Source organism: Trichosurus vulpecula, chromosome 7, assembly GCF_011100635.1.
Source record: "Trichosurus vulpecula isolate mTriVul1 chromosome 7, mTriVul1.pri, whole genome shotgun sequence".
Lineage (NCBI taxonomy): Eukaryota > Metazoa > Chordata > Mammalia > Diprotodontia > Phalangeridae > Trichosurus > Trichosurus vulpecula.
Window position 1 is genome coordinate 155,771,265 of NC_050579.1, and position 27,773 is coordinate 155,799,037.

Here is a 27,773-nt window from a genome sequence, read left to right on the forward strand (position 1 = left end):
TTCAGTAAAAACAACCTAAACACCTCAAGGAAAATTTAGGTTTGTGTAAATTTATCTTCTGTACCAGTTATCACTTTGTACAAATCTCATTTACGTCCCACATTTGTTGCCCAAAACACTCCTTTATTTATCTCCATACCATGTGAGAATGATTTTTAGGGTGAAGTGTTACCACACCCAGGGAATGTTTAGTAAGCTTTGAGTTAAGGCCCTTTTCCATTACTTCCCCGAACCCCCACACCGAATCAGAGCAGCTAGGAGAAATCTGGCACAACTCTTTCTAATAGGCTTTAGCTGGCTTGGAAGGGAAACCTGGACCTACTTCTAGGACAACAGGGGTATTTTGGACGGAAGAGTAGCATTTTGTAACTTTACTGGATACAGTAGAAGTTTCCTAGGAATCAAGGTTGATAAGGGGAAAAAGCCCTGGCTCTGGAATTAATGGACCTGAGTTCAAATTCTGACTCTGGACCCTTATTACCTCTGTGATGATCTTGGGCAAATCATTTAACCTAACTTCCCTGAGAGTTAAGAACATAGATACAAGGTTCCCTACAGATATAGATCTATGATCTTATTAGAAGCTGGAAAAGCTCACAATCTGTACAGTTCAGCCACCCGGTAATGATTTTTTCAGCCAATGACAAAATATTTAAGGCATCTACCCTGTCTGCTTGAAACATTAAATACTGAAAAGCTACGATAACTTGTTCGGTAGTCTGAAAATGTACCCACAAGTTGATGAGCAATGGGCACAGTCAAACAAGAAGAGATCATGAGACACGTCCAGAAGGGGTGTAAGCGGACGATTTTAAACAAACCTTAAATACCTACATGCAAAGTAGTATACTAGGTGCTAGGGATACAAAGATAAAGGTTCTGCTCTTGAGCCTACATTCGAACTGGGGAGAGTAAGACATGTACACAAATAATTGACACAAGGGAAAGTATGATAAGCAAATGCAAAGTAATGTCCAGACAAAGTGGGCTGGCCTTCCCCTCAAAGGGAAAAATTACAAAGTTAGAGAGGAGGAGTAGGGATCAAAAAGGGAAGGGATAAATAAAGGCACTGATATGGGAAGATGCTGGAGAAGACCATGAGTGGATTCTGTCTGGATGAAACTATAGTAAGCTGGAACTGGGTGGGGTCTGAATACCAGGATTGTCTATTCATGGGACAATGAATGGAACCTAGGAGTAAGTCTATTAGATTGAGGGCTGAATCAAAGTTAAGGTAGTTGTAGTAGAAATGAAAAGAAGACAGATGTCCAAGATGTTTCAAGGGCAGAATAACTCCATTTCTTGCATCAACTCTGAAAATTAAGATGTCAAAGAATTTGGTTAACAGGGCCCTGATTATTTTGAGGATAGACATAATTATCATTTGTATTTTCAAAAAAATCTCTGAATGTCACTAAACAATGAATTAAGCAAACTTTTATTGAAGCATTAAGTTTTGTGGTACAGATTTTAAAAATACATTTTAACTGATTAAAGTCCAACACCATGAAGAGAGAAATTATGACACCAAAACTTCCCCTCTTCTGATCATACTAGATTAATTTAGATCCATTTCAATCCATTCAACAGCTTTCACTTTTCTATCAGAGGCTTACGTTTTCATACTCATATAAATTTGTGCATTTTTCAACTACTTAGGAAGGGATCTTCGGTATATTAAAAAAAAAAAAAATCAGACCTCAAGCCAACAAATATCATCATCAAATCTCTTGGGACACTGTTCAAGAACAAAATCCACTTGAATTATTGGTCCTCAAAAATATCAAGCACCAAAAAGTATCAGGTGCCACATTACTTACAGATTACAGAATCAAATTGACCTAGTTGGTAGAATGCTTCTTCAATGAAGCTTTTAGTCAATAACATGCTTAAAATAAAAGTCAAAACAGTGTTCCAACCACTTGATTATTAACCAAGCAGATTTTTTAAAGGTTTAGAAACACTAAAAAAAAGTGTTTCATTTATAAATACGGAAGGAACAAAACACCACTGCATCAATCCAGAAAGAGTCAAAACAAAATTGCGAGGACAAGAGGGAAATATCAAATTTAAGTTAATTTTGCTGGTCACACAGCTGCTAAAATCCCACAGTTATTTGCTGAAAATGCCAACTCTTGAAAGCCTGCATCTATTAGTCATCCATTAAATGACCATTTTTGAACATGCCTTGTTTCTTATGAATAGCATTTTACTTCACTGTCTGTCCAAATAACCTAGACAGTTCTCACTTTGTGCAGTCATTCACTTGATGCCATCAAATCATGGTTAAAGGAATCACCACATTAATTAAGAGGAACAACAGATGAAGTCACAACACTATCAAATACAGCATAATAGTCTCATGCACCACAATATCACAGGACTTTCAGTCACAAGATAAAAAGGCATATTGATTCTGCTTGGAACAACAAAATTAGGTTAACAGTATATTGTTTACTCACAATTAGGTTGAAATGGCTGCTAAGAAAAAAGTTATGGTGAATGATCCAAGCTGACCGGCATATCTAGTCTGGTAAATTCCATATCCTTTACACTAAATCTCCCTATTAAATTTATTTAAAAAAAATTATTTGAAGGTCTGTAGCTATGTATTTGGTGCTCTACTAACTGTGGAGTATGGAAATGGCATAGTTAGAGCCTTCATAACTCTGCCAATGCACTCTAATCTTAAGCAACACATACCGGAGAAAGTCTTGGTGTCCCACCCACCTACCCTTGCCAATCATACAGGAAAGAGACCACCAAACCCACCTTGACCTGAATTAAGATCCGAACCAAGGTTTTTTTCCCCCAAAGGTGAAAGGCTAATGTTAAACTCAGTGTAACAGTACATTGCTCATTTTATAAAGGGGGAGGGAGAAATCACTGAGCTTAAAGAACTAAAGATACAGGGAGCAAAATACTCAAAATTTATATAATAAGCAAAATCATCAGCTGTAATAATCATTAATTTTCTTAAGAAGGTAAAGTTTTTAACTCCTCAAGTGCAAAGAAATGTTTGTGTTCTAAGTAGGAATCAGTTTTATTAGAATTAATAGAGAAAAATGTGGTCTAGAAATTGGAAGAAACTGCCCATAAAAAATATCTGGCAGCAATTTAACAGAACAGTCCCAGATGATTTAGGCTGAGGCCAACACCTAATGAGGACGAAAGCCTTGTCTGTGGGGAATTTTTGGTGATACCTGGAGAAAAATTACACCGTGCATAATCCTAATTGAATTGTTTTTACAAGTGTTGTAAAGTCTCATACAGTAAAAATTTTTCTCTACATGCACTTCAAGTTCACAGCAAGAGCGGCATAGAATACCTAAACACAGAAGAGAGCAGTCATGCAAGATACCTAACTCCTTGATATAATAATGCATACAATTCAAAATGATTATACTATGATTACATCTAGGGCTTTCCGCAACTACAAGGTGGTGGGTATGGAAAGTATGGCCCCCTGTATCCTTAACTAGAAAGCTGCCACCACCTTCTATTTGTGTTCTCTTTTTGCGTTTTTTCTTCATCTTTCTTAATCAACTCTGCTGTTGCTGCTGATTCTTAGCAAAACTGGTAAAAACGAAATTGTAATCATTGAACTGAGCAATCTGGCGATCAAGACGTTTAAACCCTTCAATCTTTTGGGCCGAAGAAAACACTGTGCGACATTTAGAACTCTGGGGGGGAAAAAATTAAGAAACCATTTAGAACATACCAAGTAAAAGTAGCTTTCAAGCAATCAAGGTTATGAAATAGACAAGCACTTTTTTAACTCAGTCTTATGTTCTCATAAAGACTATACTACTGGGCATTTAGGTTAGCTTCCAAAAAGATATATTTGAAAACATGGTCTCAAGACATCTTGGAACCTCACCAGACTTGAATTATGTGGAAAAAAAATAGGATGGTGGTGAGACTCTGTTATTAGTACTTATTCATTCTTATAGATGATAGATGTTATGGTAGGAATGCTTATCTGAAGAAATGTCACATAACTGTTGCTTCCACTTGCTACCTATCCAAAATATTTCTGAACCCAAACATTTTTACTAGAAAACACTAAATTCATATAAATAGTATTCTTCTTGAAATAACTGCTCTATTCCCCAGGTTAATGTTACCAACAATTAAACAGGTTACCTGATTTACAAAGAGGGTGGTCACAAATTTTCCAGGCTTGAAAACTTCCACTACTTTCCTGATCAGGTCATCGTAAGAGGTCTGACCTATGTTAGTTTCAAAGCTAACATAAGAAAATTCTGGTTCTGGAGTGATGTGAATAGTCCAATAAGTTCCCTGACAGAAAAAACAAATTTTTTTGCTTTAATAGTAGAGAACAGTTAAAAAATTAAGTGGCAAACGCTGACCACTTCGGCAAAGCAGAATTACTTACATCCGATTTCATTCCATTCATTGAATACCCACAAGGATTGAACATTGTAGCATCAATGACAGAACCTGGTATCAGGTCACGAATTCCACTCACCTAAAATTTTAAATCAGAAGTTTAGACTTAATGATAAAAAGAAACAAGCAACATGAAAAAGGAAACTTAGCAACAACAAAAAAAGCTTACACGAGTGACATCATTTGCAGTAACACCATCTTTCATGTAGAACTGGTCCATAACTGCTGGGTCAAGCTCACTCATCAGAATTTCCAGTGTCTGATCTGGCTGATTAATAACCCGACTCTCTGGAAAATCCAGAGTGTACAAGTACCTATAAAGACCAAAATTTTAACTTACTAATGATGTAACTGACACAATTCTGAAAAACAAGCAAAAATTACAAAATTATACTTAGACATACCAGCAATCAGAATTCATACGCCCCATACAATATGCTGCTCCATCTGTTAAAAAGGGAACAAATTTTGAAATACAATCCATGTAAGTCTTATTACTATCTTGAAATAATTAGGCTCCCACCCTTTATCACAGGTTTACAGTTACCAGAGACAAATAGCCATGACAGAAAACATGTAAACAGATGCAAAGATATCCTTTGATCTCTACCATCCCTCTAATTTGATCTCTGTATATTCATGGCTACAGAAAGAGGACATGAATAAAACGAACACTATGAATAGGTTAGATATGACCGAATTCCAACTGCTATAAAAAGAGGTCTGATCCATTTATGTAGCACTGGTGATGCACACAGGGAACAGCCCTCTTCATTCTAAACTAAATAAAAATTAAAAAATAACCAAACTAATCAAGAAAGTATTAAGTGTCTACTAGGTGCCAGACACTATATTAGAAATGCCAGGCAAAGATTCACACCATATCGCCCTCGCCCATGATCAAAACCACCCTTGTCCTCAAGGAATGTATATTCAAATGGAAAAGGAACATACATTAAAAGTACCTAACAAAATATTAAAAAATCTTATCCTAATTAATTTAAGCCACTAAAGCTTAAAAGTATACTAGGTTTTAAGGACACCCTATATTTTATATAAACAGAACATAGAGAAAGCACATGTAAAGCAAGCTGGGAGAGAAAGAATGGGGAGAGGAGAGATGGCAGGACTATAAAGGAGACCAGGAAAGGCCTAACGCAGAAGAATGAGTACTACAGCTGAACTCTCAAGGAAACCAAAGATTCCAAGAGGTGGAGGTGAGGTGGGAGAGTATTAGAGTTATGGGGAATAGCCAGTACAGAGGCAGAGAGAAGAGTTACTTCATCTGTCAGGTGTGAATAACATAGAAGGAGAGAATGGCTAGACTGGAATGTATATAAAAGAAAATAATGTGGAAAAAAGCACAGAAAAGGTTGACATGGGACTCAGGTTAGAGAAATCTTTAAACGCTCAACAAGAGTTTCTATTTGATCCAGGAGGTAATTTTTATATATGTGTTTAAGTTATATGTATACATGAGACCAAAATGGGAGTTTAGTGCCATATGCCTTAAAACATGAACTAGACCTTTTATATAATATAAAACTGTAACAAACCTCTCTCAGAAGATTCCATAATTCAAATATCTAACCAAATTTTTATTTGTTGTAGCAGGAATACATTATCTGTGAGTGGAATAGAGGCTTTACCAATCAAGCACCTTTGGACCTTAAGGTGTTTATTCTCCCTTGCCTTCTTTTCTTAAGAAAAAAGTACCTCAATGACTTTTATGACATTACAATTAAAAGTAATTTTCACTCACATTACTAAAATGAAAATAAAGGTGATTGGAATAGACAAATCTCTAAGGTCCCCCTTTCTTAAGTCTTAAGACGTTTATAATGGCATAAAACAAGGTCTGAAAAAATAAAATGAAAGGAATATTATTTTCATAACACTGTAGAAATTACTAGGTTATTGAGCTAATATAATGACTAAGACTACCCCAGACAGATTATAGTGAAAATTGTTTAATGTTTGTTGAAAAAAGGACATTTCAATTCAATTAATTTACAACTGTAATCCTAAAAATACAATATAGTAGACAGAATGCTGGACCTGGAAGTAAGGACTGTCTACGTTCAAATCCTATCTCTAACACTAAATAACATTTGACCATAGGCAAATCACAACTTTTCAGCTGAAGTTTCCTCATCCATGAAATGAGGCTATTAATTCTTAGAGTATCTGATAACGTATGTGGAACAATTCTCAAACTTCAGTGCTATGTAACTGTCAAGTTACTATGAATAGGTATCTTGCTAAATAAAATGGTAGTAAAATTATCCCACATAGAGAAATCTATGAGAGTTAGAAGCAGCTAATAAAAATCCCTAAAATTATTTCGACAAGGATCCTTTTCTGTGTGTGCTGACCTTAACAAAATTTTTAGAATTTCCTATAATTCAACATCGATTAATAAAAACTAAGGAAAATATATGCTTCGATTTAACCCAAACTTACTTGGGAAAATTTCATTAAGGAATTCTACTTCTTCCTGGAAATTCCTGTGTGGGTACTCCTGGTGGGAAGGCTTCATGAAATTCTTACGAGAATAAAAGAAGCTCTGGAAACATAAACGCACAATTTAATTAAAACCCCACATTAATGTGTCAAGAAAATCTCCAATTATATCATGTCACCACAAATAATGTTAAGTCATACTGCTTTAGAAACAATCTCCCGTAACTTCCATTTCTCTCCTCCCAATAACCTCACAATCTAATTTCTGTAATTATAGTTAATTTTTTGATACTATATCTTAAACTCCTTGAGATCAGGAAAGGTTTATCCTGATTGCCTTCTTCTGGGCTTAAAGAATGGTGGTGATATCCAAAATTACTTCTGGATTATTTTATTTAAAACAGTAGTTAGTGATCGAAAGTAGGCAACTTTCTCTTTTAGGATAGAAATTTAAGCTCAGAAGGAGAGAGTGGGGAGGAAGAAAATAAATTGGAATCAACGTTGATACAAATAGGTGGTTTGTGGATGGAGGATGTGTCTGGTTCCAAAGTACTGATTGGATTGTTCAACCACACTTGACATGGAACCACCATGTCAGAACCGGACACTAATGTAAAAGCAGGGTTACAAAAGCCTATTTCACACACAGGAAATAAATTACAAAATCTAACCCAATTTCCATGTCCAACAATCCTAAAACTCTGTAGTTAATTCCCAAATGATAAGTGTGTTCAAATGACTTGGTCAAACATCATACTTCAAAGAAATCAAACCTCTCCTACTAACAGGAGGTCAAAGAACATTATCTTCATATTAAAGAAACTAGTAAGATAACTGGCAATAAACATCAGCTGATCTGACAAAGTTTATAACTATTTTATTGATACAAAATAAAATATAAAAGCCAAGAGTTACTATTAGTGTTTGTGACCTAACTTAGTAGAGTATAATTAGGGGAACAATTAGCATCATCAGTGGGATTAATTCCTCTTTCCACTAATGATATTAATAAACACCACAGGGTCATCATTCAATCTTTTACCAAAATTTTAACTACATGAAAAGCCACTCTTTAAAAACTTTCCTGGGACCTACCAAGAACTTATTTTAATCCTATGTTGTATTGATTACCCACAAGAAACGCTCTTTATCCAAGAGAACACAAAGTAACTTCATGAAGGCATCCAAGAAACTATTTTCTTCTCTCAAATTCTCTATAATTTACAGTATCTATGTTATTCATCTGTAAATATTCTATATCACACTATTGACATTCAAATTTTAAAACCAGAATAAATATTTCTGTTCTAGAAGACGTTCTTTGTGTACTTACTTGAATTGAGTCAAACCCACTGTACTCCCTAGCAAGCTCCAACAGGGGGACCAGTGCTTGCAGTAAGAGGGTGGTACCACATGTCTTCAAAATGAAACGTCTCTTGGAGACAAACATGCTACTCTCACTGCAGGTGGTAAGGAAAAAAACCCCAGGATGATCACTATAGTAGTTCAGAAGTTTAAATCATGCACAACATTAATAAGAGAAATTGTCATATTAGGCAAGTACTTGTTGAAGGAATAAACATTTTACATGCAAACTTCTACAATCTAGATTTTGTCTACAAAGTGAAATTAGTTATCATACAAGTGCTTTTAAAAAAGATTAATTTCCCATAGGGCATTATTTACATGTAAGATCACCCTGATGTAATATGATATAATGCATAAAACAGATTTGTTCATTAAAATCAACGAATAATTCAGTACCTAAAAAAGTATCTTAATCAGCATAATTTCTAAAAAAGAAGAAACAAAAACAAAAAACTAGCACATGATCAATCTCAAACATACTTGTGAACTCAGAAAAACCCACCTTTTGCACTTTCATGGTGACAGAATGTTGGGGTTACTCAGGAAAACATCTTTTCTCTAGTTCAATAATCATCAGGGAGAGAGAAGTGGGCTTATTTTGAATTGTACCTTAAAGAAACTGTTGCTATGAAAAAGGGTGATTTCCCAGATTCCATTTACTTTTTACTGAGGTGGTCACTTAGTGAATGAACTATTATTTAGCTTTTAAATACAGGGCGTCCCAAAAGTTCTACTGCAGTTTTAAGCTAATCAACTTTTGAAAGCTTTATATGACTAAGGTCAGATCAATCAATGAGAAAAGCTTTCTAGTAGAGGCTGAAAATAATATAAATGTTATCAATCAACAGCACTTACTGCTTACTGTGTTGTTCATCACTGCTTTATACTAACATTTTGGTAATTTTACTAATAAAATGTCAGCATAAAGACTCATCCAAGTCCGCCAGTTCTTTCGTTTTAGTGGAGATAAAGAAACTTGAGGTTCAAAAAAATTAAGTGACTTATCCAAGGTATCCTACTTTATTCGGCAAAACCAGCACCAAGATGATAGTTAAATAAAAATTTTTAATGGAATTTAATTTTTATGTAGTTTAATATAGACCAATACTTTTAGTACCTTGAATATAGATAGGCTGGTTATGCCTTAGCAGCTCCTGTTTATATTGTACTTTATGATTTAAGTTCTTCAGAACTAAAATGAGAAATGCTGGGTAAACTCTTTAAATAAAAAGTATAATTTTACCTGAGTACATAAGCTTCCTGCTTGTCAGTTTTTGTCACACTTATGATTAAACAATGCACATTCTCCAAAAGTTTGTCCCACTCAAACCTATAAAAAGAAAAATGTACATAATTAGCTTATATAGCCCTTAATCCCTTGACTCCCCTCTAAGACATATCACAGAAAACCATCTCTTACAATTAAGGGAGCAGACCTATACCATCAATTTTTCTTTCCAGAACCTGAAGTCTAAATCTAGGCAACTGAAGCTTCAAGCAATGCCAACTAATACACTGATCACCACTGGAAATTTACCTACTTGCCAGTCAACTACTTATTGTGACCATAACAACAATCCAAATTTCCTTATTTTGTTCTTGCCAGAATTTTTTTTTAAAGATTCTATTCCCATACACTTTCATCTGAAAATAATGAGGCTTCTTTACCTGTGACAATATGTTAAAGTGTACTTTTCACGATAAGCAATCTCCGTGACATAGTATGCAAAACAGGGCAACGTAAAATATTTGATAGCCCCACTGGTAGGCATATACTCTTATGGAGATCAAAGATGGAAAGTTCCCAAATATTCCACAAAGTTTATACAACTTTCTGTTTTGACAAAGAATTGGAAATTACTATGCTCTTAAGAGATGATGAATATGAAGAATTTAGAAAAAGCATGGGAAGATATGAATAAGGTAAGTAGAACTAGAAAAATACTATACATAATACTGTGTAATTACTAATAATGATAAGGTTAGCCCCAAAAGATGAGAAAATGACCGTTTCTTTCTTTGCTACTGTGGGGAACCAATTATGAATATGAAATATTCCTTATATCAATATGAAGTGATGGACTCACAGTACTAAATGAGTTTTTTTTTTGACTTGGCCAATATGAGAATTTGTTCTTCCCAACTGGCCCACTTTGGGAGAGGGGAGAAGCTGAGGGGGAGATTTGTCTTTTGTTCATTGCAAAAAAAAAAAAAAAAAAAAGGAAAATGAAGATGATGTAAAAAGAGAAAACCAAAATTAAATATGTATATACACACACATACACATGTGTGTTAAGTGTCTGAGTCCGAATTTGAACTCAGGTCCTCCTGACTCCAGGGCTGGTGCTCTACTCACTGTGCCACCCAGCTGCCCCTGGGGAAATAACCTTCAACCTAGCAGTGCTAGGACCTGAATTTAAATCTCACTACAAAAACTAAGATTTTTCATTTTAACTGAGGTTGTTAGTTATTTTGTACTGACCAATTAAAGAATGGGGGTTTTTTCATGAAAAAGTAAAATGAGTCAAAATTTAACTGTTTTACTCTAGAAGTGTCTTTACTGATACCATGCCATAACTCCTCTTTAAAAAATAATCTCTATAACAAATTTTACATTTCATTTCCATCCTCCTAGTTTGAGGCAATTCAATATCTAAACATTCTTCCACCAGACAGAGTTGAGATGTTATACTCAAAAGCATTATGGACTCTGCGATCCAAAGGACTTTAGAAAAAGATCATCTAAGGGCAGGGGACTCCTTAAACTTGGCTTCTATTGGGGGGGAGGGCAGGGCAATTGGGGTTAAGTGACTTGCCCAAGGTCACACAGCCAGTAAGTGTGTCACATGTCTGAGGCCGCATTTGAACTCAGGCACTACTGACTCCAGGACCGGTGTTCTACTCACTGTACCACCTAGCTGCCCCTTTCTATGAGGTTTTTAAAAAAATATTCCTATATACTTTATGCATTTAAGAAACATCATTCTGAGGAGCGGTCCCTGACACAAACAACAAAAAAGAACCCACAATATGAAGATCAACAAGTACCTGTATAAGGACCCCCCCCCTTACAATATCCAAGTAGTCATCTAGGCTTAGCTTGGAAACCTCTCCAGAGATGGGAAACCCATCAAGGTCCTATTTTACTACCTAACATCTCTCCAGGAAGAGCCAAAAATCTTGTCTCTACGGTTTCCAACCTAATATTCCTGGTTCTTTCCCCTCAAGGACAAACTGAACAAGTTTATTCCCCAAGTACAATACTGCTTTTATTTCCTATACTGCTTTAGAGGTCAAGAGGTCATTATATTCCAAGCTTATTTTTCTATTGCTCTGTGGAAGCAGACGGGAGGATAACAAACTGGCTTGCCAGCTGCCAAGTCAGAAAGGCCAGGCCTGTCTCTCCTTCTAATTATTAGTATGTCTTCCTTTCCCTGAGGCACTCACTACCTTTTTTACACCTCAGCACTGCATCTGTCAACACCCTACAGCCAGAATAGCAAATACCAACCAGGTGCCTGGACTCCAAAGTTGCCCTACCCAGAAAATCTTTTGATTTGGGCTTTGTTTTCCCTCTCCTATGCCTTACCAACCCAAAAAGCAAAAGATTAAGTGAAGAAAAAAAATCCTCTACTTCAATTAACTTATCAAGGTGATAGGGGGTAAGAAATCCCAGTAAGGCAATTGAAACCCAAATAGGTTTAGGATAGTTTGTCATGGAATAGAAGTTCTCAGAGAAGGCACTTGCTATCATACTAGAATATGATATGCTAGTATGTCTGCCTCTGTAAGGATCACTTAAGGAAATGAAACCTTGGAGAAGACTTTTCAGTTGTGTCCTACTCTTTGTGATCCCATTAGGGGTTTTCTTGGTAAAGATACTGGAGCAAGGGGTGGGAACCTGAGGCCTTGAGTGGAATGATTTGCCACTTCCTTCTCCAGCTCACTAAACAGATAAGGAAACTGAGAAGAACAGAGTTTAACAGGGTCATACAACTAGTAAGTGTCTGAGGTCAAATTTGAACTCAGGAAGATGGGTCTTCTTGATTCCAGACCCAATACTCTACTCACTGCACCACCACCTACCTGTCTAAAGAATACTTAGAATACACCTTTAAGCCAGCATTTAAGATCGATTCTTACTCAAATAAATGTTACTGAATGGTTGAACCAAATGGTTCTAAGGAAAGGCATATGGAATAGTATAAAAAGCAAAGGATTTTGAATCAGGCTTTCTGAAACACAGAAGCTATGAAAGTCTAAATCTTTCCCCTGTATGTGAAATGGAGATAATCTACTTCACAGGGTTGTTTCTAAACCTTAAAGTACTACACAATGTGAATTTTTGTGTTATTAGAAAGCTTACACTCCATACATTTTACAAATTAGCATAATGACATTTTCCTGGCCTTTCATGAGATTGAAGCCCAGAAAGAGTTCTAGTTATCTGATTTGCTCGAAGTCAGACAGGGTAGTAAATGGCAAAACTGGGAACTGAACCCAGATCTTTGATTACACACTGCTCTCTCCCTACTGCCTATATGCTACTATAGAAGGCAATAGGTACTTACATGGAATGAAATTAAAAAGTCAAATATAGAACCTAAGCAGTAACAATTAACATAACCTATTTTTTGGACCTATTAATGTATACTTCTCTTTTCTCTCTTATTCATATACACCCACAGTTTTACTTTAAGGCCAAACCAGTAATTTCATGCTGATGCAAGAATGTTACAAAAGATATTTCTTGACCTTAAAGATGATATTTAGGGAAGGGGAGAAGAAAGGAAAGATGTCAAAATGGACAAGGTAATTGGAAGGAAAATGTGTTAGGGTTTCAGAGAGAGTGATATTTAAGCTTAGCAGTGAAAGAAGAAGAGTATTCAGAGGTAAGATTAAGGAGGTGCATTCCAGTGTATGAAGCAGAGGGGCAAGCTAGTTTGGGGCAACTACTAGGAAATGCCTTAAGTCCGAAATAGATTGTGTGAAAGAGAGTAATGTAAACAAAACAAAATAGAAAGATCGGTTGAGCGCCTTTCTGACAGAGGGGAAAGGAGATCTAATACAAGGCTACAGATATATTTTATCTTAGATGCAATACTGATGACTTCTGCATTGGGACCTAGAAAAGGCCATTTCTGTCCTAGTACGAACAGAAAATTCCATTTTAAAATAGGCTTCAAGTGAGGCTTCAGGTGGGGCCCATGAAGGAAGGTCTGATTTATATCTTCGCTCCCAAGTAGACCCACAACCCCTAGCTGGGTGCTGGACAGTTGTGGGAGTGGGGGGGAGTTGCTGGGACCACAGCCAATAGTGGGCGTCTGGGTTCTGGTCGCTCAGATGATGTTCTAGTTGATTGGATGATGTCTAATGACTGTATAAAAAGAGAGAACGCAGCCAAAGCAGAAGCTGCTGAACTGATTGGCATGCGGACCAGAGAGTGCTGAGCAAGGACTTGAGGCCAGTGGGTAATCTTCTTACTGGAGGGCCCTGGCATTGGGGGGAAGCACGATTATGATTTGGCTTACTGTTATAATGTTTTTCTGTAACCTCCTAGTTACTATTGTGAGACAGATTTTTGGGCCTGGAAGCTTTTGGCCAGGATATCGATCTGGGGACACTGCTCCGTAGGTCTGCTACTTTGGAGCTGGAATAAATGCTTTAATTCCTCTGCCTTCTACTTAGAGAATTCCTTATATCCTGCAATTCTTAACCATTCAGGCATATTTATGATTTTCTTTGAAATCATCAATTCTGCCTTTATATTATAGATTTAGAAACAATTTGTCAAATAAATGGTCAACTGTTCCGAATTTCAACAAATTATATAACTTCACAGGAATATTGTGATGAGAAAATTACACAAAAAACTCCACTAGAAATTGTTTACCATGACACTTCCACTGTGTCACACGTATGGAAATTAGGTAACAACGCAAACAATATATAGCATCCACTCTAATACAATGTTGGTGGAGCTATGAAATGGCACAACCATTTTGGAAAGCAATTTGGAATTATGCAAATAAATCAACTTAAATGTCCACACACTTCCAACCAGAGACTCCATTACTGGGGTTTATACATCAAAGGAAGCCAACAAGGAAAAAAGTCTCCACACTAATTCTCTGCTGGTGGAGTAGTGAACTGATCCAAATGTTTTGGAGAACAGTTTCAAACAATGCTCAAAGCACTATAAAACTGGGCATGCCTTTTGATCTAACAGCACCACTGCTAGGTTGCTATCCCAAAGAGATTTTTTTAAAAAGACCTTTTTGTACAAAATTATTTATAGCAATTTTTTTTGTGGTGGCAAAAAACTGGAAATTGAAGGGGCACTCACCAGTTGAATGGCTGAACAAGTTGTGGAGTATGACTGAAATGGAATATTATTTTGCTATTTAAGAAATGATGAACAGGCTGACTTCAGAAAAACCTAGAAAGGCTTACAGAAACCGATACAAAGAGAAGTGAAGAAAAATCAGGAGAACGCTGTACAAATGAAAAGCAATATTGTAAGATCAACTGTGAATGAATTAGCTATTCTCAGAAAAACAATTCCAAAAAACTCATGATGAAAAATGCTATTCACATCCAGAGAATACAAACTGAAGCATACTATTTTCCACGTTCCTCCCCGCCCCCCCATATACAAACTGCTACCCTAGAGGGAGAGAGGGGGGAGGTGAGGGAGGAAGAAATTTTGGAACTCAAAGTTTTTTTTTTAAATGAACATTAAAAATCATTTTCACGTGTATTTGGAAAAAATTAAACATTATTTAAAAATTAAAAGAAAAAGTCACCACACACTCCAAATTATTTATTAGTAGCACTTTTTTTTGATAGCTAAGAATTTAAAACAAAGATGCCCATTAATTATAGAATGCTAAACAAGTTGTGGTAAGTGAATGTAACGAAATACAAGTGCACTTACTAGCTGTGTGACCTTGGGCAAGTCACTTAACCCCAATTGCCCTGCCTTCCCCCCTCCAAAAAAGAGTTTAAATTATCTTTTTTAGCTTAACTTGTCCACTGCAACTATAAAAACAATACAAAGAAATAAAATTTTAAGTATACACCATCTATCGTAAGTCAGTTGAAGGGGACAATTACAACAAGAAACTAAGTTAGAAATGAAATCACCTCCTGAAGTGCTATTTACAAACGAAAGGATTTCATTCAGATACTCAGTGAGTAAAGACCAAATTATTCCAGAGGCAGATTGGTGGGGGTGAAGGGTAGGAAGGACGAGGGCTGTCAGAAGAGACAATTTCAGTGACTCATAAGCCAGAAATTTAATATAGTCCTAATAATATTTTACAGCATTAACATTCAGATCCCTCAGCCACTGACCTAACATCCACAGATGCCATTTTTATCTTATCTATCACCCCCAGAAACTTAGGAATGTTTCAAGTCAAATTAAAACTCCTAGCCAAAGGGTTCTAAACAACCTCCCCCCCATACCAGAATGCTGTAACTTTCCCTCATCTCCAGCTCATGCCCTACCCTATCCCAAATAGACCTAATTATCCTTACTTACCTAAACTCAAGAACTATTCCTAACTTGGTAAGTCAATAAACACTTATTAAGTGCCTATATACAATGTGGCAGGTACTATGCTAAGTACTGGGGACAGAAAGAAAGGCCAGGCAATTCTTCATCTCAAGGAATTCAGTCTAACGGGGGAGACAATTACCAGAAAACTTTATGTACATGCTGGAGGTGATTAGACACCACTAGAGGGGGGACAGATGGTGCTTGAGAGTGACATGGTCAGATCTGTAGTTTAGAAGTTTGCTTGACAGTTGAATGGAAGGTAGACTTCTGATCCACTTGGCTAAAACAGAACTGAAGTCGGTTCTTGGGAACTACTAACTTGATAAAATGATACATCTTCTGAGAGGACTAGACTTACAGTCAAGACATACATACCTAGAATCCTAATTGTGTCTCTGATACTTAATAGCTTCATGACCACAGACAATTCACTTGACCTCTACCAGACTCAAGTTTTCTTTTATGTATAGGGTTGTTCTGAGAAACATGCTTTGTAAACCCAAGAACACCACATATAAAAATGCCAGTTATGAAGCAATTAGCTGCTAATGTCTTAACACCTCTGTATATCAATGTACCTTAGGTTCAACTTAACACACAAGGTTATTAAGGATATCCTTCATATAACATCAAGTATAGAGATAAAAAAAACTTCACAAGAAAGCTGCTCATGCCACACAAGATGATCAATGTCATAGAAACTATTTAGATACATTATGTTGGGGGGAAAAAGTCAGTCTTCATTCCTCTGTGCAGAGCATCTTGCATCAAACTAGGCATTAAATTTTTGATTTGACTAAACCTAAAATTACAAGGAATCTGTTACTTTATATACTCAGAATGGTCTCCAGGAAAATATTAAGGTTTGCATCCTAGGAGTAGTAGAATAAATTTTTAAACAAAGGGCTATTCAATTAAAAAAAAAACCTTAAGCATAAAATATTTAAAGCAATACCAATGAAGTGGGCTATAGATCAAAATGACCTCTGTGGTCCCTTCCAATCCTATGATATCCAAGTAGATGCCATTTTAAATGATAAAGAGTCACAGGGTTCTGCAACCATATCTGTCTCATAGGTTGGAAGATAAATTTTAATGATGTATGAAAAGCACTACTATAATATACACTGTTTAGTATATACTAGTCAATCAGAGGAATAGGAAAGATGCTATGCTTTGGAAGGAAAATATTTTCCTTTATAAAAATTGCAAATATTTTTCAGGCTCAAACAAGAAAAAAAAGCGGCAGTGTTTCAAATGGTTGACCAAAAAAACTAATTTTTAACTGGTGCTACTCCCTAACCTTAATCCAAGCCCCTTTTGTTCTGGGTAGCAGCTCAAGGAAGCTACTTGACTTTACGGTGGATTTAAGTACAGATCCATGCAGGTCAGAAAAGCTGGAGGGTGGGAGGAGAAGAGATACTTTCAAAGTTTAGCTCTTTAATAGGAAAAGCTTTTTTATTTCAAAACTTTTTTGCTAAAAGGTTTTTTGGCTTAGGCTGTGGATTCCTTTAATGTAAATCATTGATGCTGTAAAGCTTGAGCAATGACGTAGTCAAGTATGGAATGAGTTCCGGGAAAGTTAATGCTGAGGTTTCAATTACTATATTTGCAACTACTGGTCCTCCGCCTTTACTGCAAATTTCTTTTAACCATAAAAATCTTGGTTTCAATGCCTTAAGTGCAACATAAAAACTGCAGAATGACTGCCAGATTTAAATTTAATTTCCAATTTTAGAGCTTTAGTACCACTATTAAATTAACCTGTCTTTCAGCAACAAATAAAATACTATTTAGTGATGAAATTTTCACATGTAAACTTACTCTATTAAAAGAAATGAACAATGTATGTTCCTTACCCTGTAATCTAACTCCACCTCATTATGAAGTTTAAAAGTTCATTATTTTTGTGTATACTAGAGACTCAAAGCAAGGTTTATTTTAAAAACTCTGCTTTGATAACATTAACCTAATTATTCTCCCCCACGTAATTTGCTTAGTGCCTTAAAATATGAAGTGACAAAGTTATGGACCTGTCTTCAGATCACTTCAAGTAATTAGATGTTTATTCTGGCACATGTATTTTCCCCCAGCCCAATCAGTCAGAATTGTCTTTTACTTAATCAGCAAAGTACTAAGTAAATAAGTGCTTCATTCTCATTTGACAGGAGGAAAGTGAGGCTCAGAGATTAAGGACCTGTCTTTATACAGCTACAAAGACGAATTGGAGGTGGGATTTAAAGCCAGGTTTCCTAAAGTCCAATGATTTACTGCAATCTCCTTCAATCTTAAACTCATATCCTAAAATAATTACTTGAGTTGGAACCTCTGAAATGATCCAATGTAAATTGCTCCCATTTTACCAGGTAAGAAACTGACCCTGGAACATTCTCTTCATGGGAAAAATTCAACATGCACAACTTGTACACAAAGCGATACAGTGAACATACAAAATTGCTTATAACATTTTATGAAAATAGCAACATAAACTTACATTTTTGTTCAGCTTACATATACTTTAAATCAAATTAAAAATAAATGTAAGTATGGAGTTTAAGGTACTACTGATATTTTTGAGATTGTTAAATTTAATAATTTTTAAAAGGTTTAAGTTAATAAATGACTCACCTCTCGATATTTTTATAGGTCACTAAGATTAATTTAGAGAGCTGTCCTTTTCTATGAACTTTAGATTACAAAAGCAGAATGAATTTACTTTAAATATATACAAATCCAGTTCATGAATCAAGAAATCTCTGAACAGGTCAAATTTGCTCTTTGCTTTAGCTTATTTTCAGAGCTACTTACGATCAGCCTCCCAAGTTGAATTCATTCCCTCATTCAACAAATATTTATTCAGTTACTATATATAGAACAAACATGTTAGTGCTATGGAGGTCATTTACTTGGGTCATAATATATATAACAGACATACAAAATTAAACAACACAAAGGTATATTCTATAGCTGCATAATGGGAGGTGGGGAGACAGTGGCACTAGTTGACCCTAGTTGGACAGGAGGCACCCTCCAAAGCATACTAAATACTAATCATAATTCATTAACAATGAAGTCATAACTTTAAGTAAATGAAACCTATCCATTTTATATTTATACATTTCCAGGGGGAATAAGAGACACACAATCCAGATATCTCAACACTTCAACTTAACGTTTCAATCACTTCCCACAGAATAAATCTAGGCTATCTGGCTCCAGGTTAATAGCTTACAAAAGGAGGGCAGAGGAGAGGGCAACATGAATTGCAACATGAATTACAGTCTCAATTACCCTATCAACAAAGATCTGAAAATTATCAAATATCTTTCTATTACAGACTACCCTTCCATAAATTGACCCAGGCTGTATCTGAACCCCACATTTATCTGGGCAAAAAAAAAGTAGGGAAATCAACTCACTGCTATAGTTCTAAAGCTGGAACTGAGAATGCTCAATATCAACAGAAAGTATTTGACAACTTAAAAAAAAATCCCACTGAATTGGGCTTACCATATTCAGATTACACACTATTGAAAGAAAGAGTTATTTCCCTATCTTCTTAAAACTATCTAAGACTGGTTCCTGAATCAATTCTTCAATCTAACTACTTTAAATGTGGTGGAGAAATTCCTGATTAGACTAACTTTGTAAAAAATTTTGGAAGTCTGAAGAACAGATCCAAGTCAAGCAAAACCACATACCAAGTAAGTGGAATGGACGTTAGTGTTGGGTGCATCCTCTAGTTTACAATTTAATTCCACTCCATCTTGTTTTAAAAGATAAGAAACATCATGCCTCTTGTTAACCTTTCTGGATCAAGATTCTACAACTAGTCGGCAATAGAACCAGGACTGTGACTTGGTTCTCTGAACTTCCAGCCAAATGTAATTTTCTTTCTATTATATAATAATGGACCCCACAGTTCCTTCACATTATTAACGCGTATATATCTTCTCACTATTACACAAAAGTATTCTACCTCCACAAACCACAACACTAAAATTCCTCTGACAAGAAAGAACCTCCTTCTCAACCCTTTCAAGTTAGTTCTCCCTGAACCTCAACACTACTAAGCCAATATATAGTCTTCATTCTCATGGAAACTTCAAAGCCCTGTAATCTGTCACAGGCTCTTGGATTTATTTGGCACCCCTTTATCCCTTTAGAAATTTTCCCTCTCAAGTTAATCAGTTCAACGTTAACATTGTCCTCGACAATTTTGAATCCCTATGTTAGCCAATGGCAAGTGGATCCCTTCACTGCTACATTCCAACACAGCAGATTCAGCAAAGGATATCTGTATTCCACAGGTCCTTCTGTTGATACATTTGTACCATAAATTATAAACCTGAGCACAAATTTTTGGAAAAGACAATCCTGTCCATAGTGGATCGCTTCATACTTTACTGAAAAAACTGAGGTTACTCCCAAAACTCCAAATCACCTCAGCATCACATTCAAGGACCTTTTCCAGAAAGGTCAATTCCTCTAACTTGTTATGCTCTCAATCCCAAATCTCTCAGCCAGGGTGCTTAGTAGCTTTCTTCAAACATCTCCACATCTTTCTGATTAAAATATCCATGCCATTTGACTTCGAGGCATTTACCTGCCCTTCCTAATTCCTCAAACTTACCAAAATATCTATTGCAGCACTTTTTGTGTTAGCAAAGAACAGGAAACAAAGTAGATGTCCACCGACCAAAGAATGGCTAAACAAGCTGTGGCATATGAACGTTAACAGTTATGGTATCACTGAAATGACGAATATGATGAATACAGAGAGAAGCACGGATTTACATGAACTGAAGCAGAGTCTAAGGAGTGCAGAAGTAAAGCCAAGAAAAAACGGACTGCAACAATGTAAACCTATATAACTACAAAACAATCAAAAAGGAATGCTGCAAAATTATATATAAAGAACAAGAGAACAAACATAGCTCAAAAGAAGAGATGTAAGAACACACCTCTTTTTTGCAAAAAAGGGAGGTTGCTCACAAAGGGAAATGTGTCAAATTTTTCAATGTACTGATCAGTATAGCTGCTTGCTTTTCTTTTTCTTTTAAATTTTGTTTCATTCTGTTCTATGATAGCAGCTCTCTGGGAAGGGGATAGATACAGAGGGTAATTTAGACAATGTATAAACAAAAGACTGACACCAAAAATTTATTTTAAAAATAACGCACTACGAAAGTAAGCCACAGGAAATGGAAGTTTGTAGTTTCATATGGAACACTCTCGTCTTCTATTTCGTGTGTGGCAATTTTTTTTTTTAATTCAGAAAAATGTTGTTCAGTTGTGTCAGACTCTTCATTACCACGTTTGGGGTTTCTTGGCAAAGATACTGGAATAGTTTGTCATTTACTTCTCCAGCTCATTTTACAGATGAGGAAAACGGAAGCAAAGACTTGCCCAAGGATGGCACAGCTGACAAGTGTCTGAGGCTACATTTGAAGTCATCTTTCTGACTTCAGGCCTGGCCACTCTATCTACTGTACCACTTGACTGCCCTTCAGAATGATGCCAAGGTGAGCCCCCTCATTCTACCCCCAATAAATTACCTTCACTATATACCAACCCCCTTTCTAAGCATCTGACCTATAAATATAAGCTTTACTGTTTTCCTCTCTTTCACAAAGTCCCACAGACTCCACTTTCTCACCTTTATAAAGTTCACTTCTCAACCCCTTTGCATTTTCAACTAAAACTTCTTTCACCAAGGTCAGCAAATATCTTCATTGCTAAATTCTGCCTTCTCAGTTCTCATCCTTCTAGATGTCTCTGTAACAGTGGACACCATTGTCATCTTCCTTCTGGATAAGTTCTCTTGTTCCTTTGGGACACTACAGGTTCCCCTTCTTACCTGTCATACCATTTCTTTTCAGTCTTCCATTACATCTATTTCTTCCATTTACCCTCTCCATCCACCTTCTCCATGTCTCAGGACTCAGTCCTAGGGCTTCGGTCCATATTACTTATTGAGTCCATCTTATCAGATCTGGTAGACTCAACTGTTCTCATATCTCTATGCCAATGGCTCCAAATCTTCTGGTCCTACCCTCCAACAGAATTTTTTATCTTTCCTCCTAAACACACCCCCTTTTTTCCTTCTAACTTTCTAATTTTTTTCAAGGACATCACCATTCTCCCAGTCATCCAGAACTTCTCTTTGACATTTATATAATGGCTCTAGACTAATTTTTTACAGGCTCATTCACATACTACACAGGATATTCCATTTCCTACCTCGATGCCTTTGCAAAGGCAGCCCACAATCACGGAATGTTACCACTAGACAGCTGATGGCACAGTGCATAAGGCACTACAACTGGAGACTCCTGTTTCTGCATTTAAATTGGGCCCCAGGCACTTACTAGCCGTGTGACCCTAGGCAAGTCACTTAACCCCGTTTGTCTCAGTTAAAATAAGGTGGAGAAGGAAAAGGCAAGCCAAATTATCTTTGTCAAGTAAAGCCCAAATGGAATCATTTCCCTGACCCTTACCCCCCACTTCTTTTTGATGCCACTCTCTCTTCCAGTTCAAAAATTACCCTGGGAACTTGGATCATAGGATTATCAATTTTAGGCTGGAAGGGAATTTAGCAATCACCTAGTCTAATCCTTTCATTTTACAGATGAATGAATTGAGCCTTAGAGATGTTAAATGATTTATTTAGCTAAGGTCTGAACAGAGCACCAATTTGAATCCATGTCTTCTGACTCCAAATCCAGTGTTCTTTCCCACTGGACAGAAAAGTAAGCACTGAATCAAATTACAACAAAACCCATATGCCAATTTCCAAAGTCCGGGCACTGGCACTACCTAAGGCTATATAATTTGATACACATTAATGGCATTATATTGCTGTTATAACAACTCAGTGAAGCTAGTAATGCAAATATAAATAGGTAAATTATAAATATTATTCCATTTCACAAATGAGGAAACAGTCTCATAGAGGTTAAATAACTTTTCCATGAACACAACAACCTTCAACTAAAGTGGTCTTTCAATTAGACTCTGCTATTTATAGTCAAATATAACATTTTCAATTCAACATAATATTATGGACAGATGTCTATGGTTATATAACTTAACCAGCATTACAAAAATTCAACAAATATTTTTAGAGTTCCTATACTAGGTGAAAGCCACTTTAGTTCACATATTTTAATTCCATAGGTAAGTGACATAAAATCACTCAGGCTTCCTTTTCAAATAACTCAGAAACCAAATTACTAAATAAAACAAAAATGTCCTTTTTACTCAAGTTTCACCTTCTCAGCCATTTGACTAGATTGATGAGAAGTCACTACCCCGCATTCAAATTATGAATTAAGCCTAGTAACTAAATTTTAAATAATCAAAATATGTTCTAATTTTTCATTAAAAAGATGAATTTATTTATTCCACTACAATATTAACTTACAAAGCATGTCACAACTTGTTTAGTGCACACTGTACTATTCAGAGATACTCTAAAACTTGTTAGATACTACGAGACTAACAAGGTAGATGGGAAATATGCCAGTAGATGATACTACTTTGTAATTGTCATCATTCTCTTTTTACACACCCTGGAAAATTCTACTAAGCCACTTTTCTTCTTTAATTATCTTCCTCAGCCTTCTCCGATCATACCTCGATGGCCAGGGGTCAGAATTTCATTATTGCACCAACTATATACATTCTGTCCCTCAACAAAGTGAGGAAGGTAAGTAGGTAGGCCAGTTTCCAACTAACAAAAATCTCTTGTCATACATACATTTATGTCATACATAAATATTTAAATTTATAATATTTAGTGAAGTAAAGCCTGCTGAACCTGGAAGTTCAGGTCAGAGAGATGAGAAAATAAAAACTAGGTTAGTAGGCCTGTGAGAGAACACACACAACATGTACACACAGACACAAGCATGTATGCACTCAAATTTAACAAATGCTCGTTTACTCACTACCAGATGTTTTGGAAACTGGGAGTGCCTCAGAATACATCAATGAGCTTTCACCAAAAAATGTGTCCAAGCTACTTAATTAAAAAAAAAAAAAACAACAACCCATTTCGTCCCACAGTTTCTAAGCAATATAAAAGGATTCCACGGTAGTCTTTTGAGTTTTACAAGCAGCTTAACTGTATTCAGTTGGATCAGCCATGAATATTTTTCCCAAATTGGTAACCTACTGCTTTAAGAGTCTGAGTCTAAAAGTCTAATAAGAGTCTAAAAATCTCAGATTCAGGGGTTTTCACCCCCTTGCCTATGTAGCTAGTAAGATTCACAGACTTGAATCAATTCTCCTAATACATTTTCTTGAAGAGGACTCGAGAGCCAAACTGAAAGGCAACTTGCGTGTCACAGTACTGTAGCAATGAACAAAAAAATGTCTTAAATCTGGGTTACAATCCAGCTGGATCTTCCACTATGTGACCCTAGGTATAAATAAATCACTTCACCTTTGTTCTAAGGTCTCCTTTTCATGTTCATGTTCTGTGATCTAGGAAATAGGTGAAACTAATAGCTTCTGGGGGAAAAAAGTTTCATCGTCTAAAGTCAGGGCCTTTCTTATTCTTGTACTATGAATCTTGTACTATGAATCCGTTCTCAATCATGTTTTAAAATTCATAAAACAAAATGAGATTACAAAAGAAACAAGTTATTTTGAAATAGTTTCCAAAAATGCTTAAAAAAAGTTCATGGACCCAGATTAAGAATCTTTGCACTATAAATTAACTCTACTCTTTCCTCAAGGTTTCCCTCAAAACAAATGACCTTACAAAATGGCTAGTTAATCTATCAGGTGACCCTTTCATATGCAGATTAAAGTCTACATTAATACCACAAACCTTCACTAAAGGATAATTCAACACATACGAATTACTCACAACATCCTTCAAATTCTGTGGTTCTAAATTTACCTATCGCCTTGTGAAGAAAAAAAAAAACCTTTACAAATACTAAAACATAGCTCATCCATCAAATTCTTCTCCAAGGAACTATTTAAATTATAGGGGATATTTTCAATCTGTTAGCCAAGAAAATCTGTTTAGTTATTCTGTAGCTAAAATTTTTATACTCTTATCGAGTTACTTTTTTTCTTTAGAGACTTCTAACCACACCAGTTTTATCACTATGGATACATACATAAGGAGGTTTTGTCGTTTTTTTTTTTTAAAGTGGAAGAACAAGGGAAAGTAGCAACCCTGCAGTTTAAAGTCTTAAGCATCACACAAAACTTAGGAGGAGCCCACGTACTTTGTAGTCACAACGAAGACCAGGAATCTTTCAGATTTTGCTGCTGGAAAACAAGCTACCAAAGAGTGCCTAAAAGGCCTCCCGTAGCACCTCCTAGTTTCCCCTTAACCCCGGTCGCTCTTTATCAGAGGGTTAGGGCTGAGTGGCAAACTAACAATATTCTTCAAAATCCCATTGGCTGCCATACATTCTGCCTACCCTAAAAGCTCTCATTGGTTCAACTTTTCAATGAAGAGGGAGCCTGCTAGACGATAAGGCAGACCAAAGAACCTCACGTGTAATCGTAGTTATGGCCACTGGGGCGGGGTGGAGGAAATATAAAAGGGGGCTGCGGCGAAATCAGAGGAAGGAAAAAGACGGTTAAAGCACATGCTGGTCCTCCAGAGCACAAGGTTAAGCGCAATTTCTTTCAGATACCTGTCATTATTACCATCTTGTATGAAAAAGAAGCCAGTATTTCCAGTAATGCCATTGTTTAAAAAAAAAAGGGGGGGGGATTAGAGCTAGTTTCCGAATTGACCTCCAAAGAAGCCACCAGTCTCCAGTAGGAAAGGAGTTTCTGAAAAAGCCTCTGGCACTGGTTCTGTGCCCTCAGGTGCAGGGAGCCCGGGGCCCCAGATCTCCTGGACCAAGCTTAAGGCATTAGGCAGCATAAACACGTTGCACACAGAGCATTATGTCCCCAGGCAGAAATAATCGTAAGATGGGCATCTATCCTATTAACGCTGCATACCAGCTCCCCATGCCCCCGATCTCACAGGCTCAAGTAACAGGTTATACTGCACAAGGTCAGAAAACCCTCCAACGCGTACTTCCTCTTCTAGCCTACACCCTGGGGCTTCGTCATGCCCGTAGGGGCAGCCACACACCCCGGGCAGCCGCAGACCAGCCTCGATGGCAAAGGCGGATCTCCCCGGCCGGGAGGCCGCGCGGGCCACGCGCTAGGCCGGAGGTTTTGGTGCAGAGGATTTCAAGGAGACAGCGGAGCCCCCCCCCCCCACCCGCCCTCATCCGAGGCCGCCCGGGGCACTGCGACACCGCCGCCTCCCACTCACTCCCCACCACAAGGAGCCAGCCAGCAGGGACCCGATTAGTACACAAGGGGGAGGCCTCGGGAGGCGGGTTTTTATGGCGGCTTCGCAGGAGGCCTGCTTAAACGAGACCTTTCTCCGAGAAAGAACCCGGAGGAATTCCCCTTCCTCCCGGCTGCGGCGGGAAGAGCGTGTCTGCCCTCTTCCCCAAACCCGACAAGGGTTTGGGGGGGGAGTGCCGGTGGTGGCGGGAATAGCCGGATCGAGGTCACCTAACGCTGACAGCAGGGCCGCCCGAGATAGAGCCCCAGGCTTATTAGGCTCGAGCAGACGGCGCCGAACACACCTGACCGGAGGTGGGAGGGAAGGAGACCTAGCCACCGACCCGCTCCCCCCCCCCCCTTCTCTCTCCCTCTCCCTTTCTCTGCCTCCCTCCCTCCCTCCAGGCGGGGGCGGCGCCCAGTAGCCCGGATGGGTGAGCATTCCATTCCTCAATCACCTGAAGCCCGCGCTCCCCCACCCCAGCTCCAGCCCGCGGAAGGACGTTACCTGAGCGCGGCCGGCACGAGGCAGAGGGCCCCACCGCAAACGGCGCTCCAGTCCCCTCCCCCTTCCCCCTACCACCACCACCACCATCACCACCAACACGAAAAATTAGAGCGCCAACTACTGAGCGTAGGATTTTACCACCTGACGGTGGGCAAGCTAGATCCCGGCCCTCTCGACACCTCCGCCTCCCTCCCTTCCTTCAATCGCCTAGCTCGGCCCGCTGACCGCTTATCCGTGCTTCCAACCCCTCGGCCCCCACGCGCAGCCCCGACCTTGGGATGGTGCGGAGATCCCCAGATCCTTTGCTCTCGTCTGGCTGCTGCCGGGAGAACCAAACCTCCAGCAGCTTCTCGGTCCCTTCGAAGAAGTGTGCAGCTTCCATCACTGTGAGACAAGCGAACAACCAACAACCACAGAAAATCAACTAAATTAAATCTCTTCTCCCGCCGCCGCCGCCTCCGCCGCTGCGGGTTGTTCCTGCTGCTTCTTTAAAGTTCAGGAGGTTTTTTTGTTTCTGTTTTTGTTTTTTTTTTTTGCGCGTGTGGTTCTTTTTTTTTTTTTTGCTTCTGTTATAATTTTATATTAACTTTTTTAAAAAAAGATTAATAAAATTTTTCCCGGCTTTTTTTTTTTCTCTCGTGCGAAAGTCGAACGTGAGTCTGTGTTGGAAATAGAGGCAGATGCTGTTCAGTCTCTTTTACTCCGCTGGTTCCCGTTACAGAGAAGAGCATAGAGCGAGCGCTAGCTAATGTCGCCGGCCATACTGTGTAAGCGAGGGCGCTGCGTGAGCAAGTCCCTTATATAGCCCCTCGCCCCGCAGGGCCAGGAAGTGACGCATACGGCCCCGCCCCTCCCGCTCATAGCACCAGCCGGCTGTCAATCACTTGCCATCTTAGGTTGGGGCGGGCCTCCCGCGAGCGCCGGGAAGCCGCTTGCCTGGTCAATCTTTTGCCCTGGCTCTCTCTCTCGAGCGGGAGGTATGAGAGGAGACATAATCCGGGTGGAAAAGGAAGAGTCTAAGCGGAGTTGGAGGAGAAAGACTCGTCTCTCACAGCTGAGCTTTTAAAAATTCAGCTAGCGTGGGCAGGTCCTTATCCCCGAGGTGGGCTGGGCTGGGCGGTGTGCAGGGCGGTGCAA

At 38.0% G+C, this 27,773-nt stretch overlaps 1 protein-coding gene across 2 annotated transcripts; it reads right to left on the reverse strand.

Annotated features, from left to right (window-relative positions):
- Nucleotides 1–1,411: 1,411 nt before the first annotated feature.
- Nucleotides 1,412–27,409, reverse strand: AMD1 (adenosylmethionine decarboxylase 1). Of its 2 annotated transcripts, none has more exons than XM_036765734.1 (9): nt 26,909–27,409; nt 9,488–9,574; nt 8,210–8,336; nt 6,877–6,979; nt 4,818–4,860; nt 4,583–4,727; nt 4,400–4,492; nt 4,147–4,302; nt 1,412–3,683 (listed from the first exon to the last, which is right to left on the reverse strand). In XM_036765734.1, the coding sequence occupies exons 1-9, from the start codon at nt 27,016–27,018 to the stop codon at nt 3,543–3,545; spliced, it is 1,005 nt and encodes a 334-aa protein (XP_036621629.1). In that variant the 5' UTR covers nt 27,019–27,409; the 3' UTR covers nt 1,412–3,542. The 2 variants fall into 2 exon arrangements, with proteins under 2 accessions (XP_036621629.1, XP_036621630.1); XM_036765735.1 differs by lacking the exon at nt 26,909–27,409 and adding an exon at nt 26,220–26,506 and having other exon boundaries at nt 1,421–3,683.
- Between the last annotated feature and the right edge of the window lie 364 nt (nt 27,410–27,773).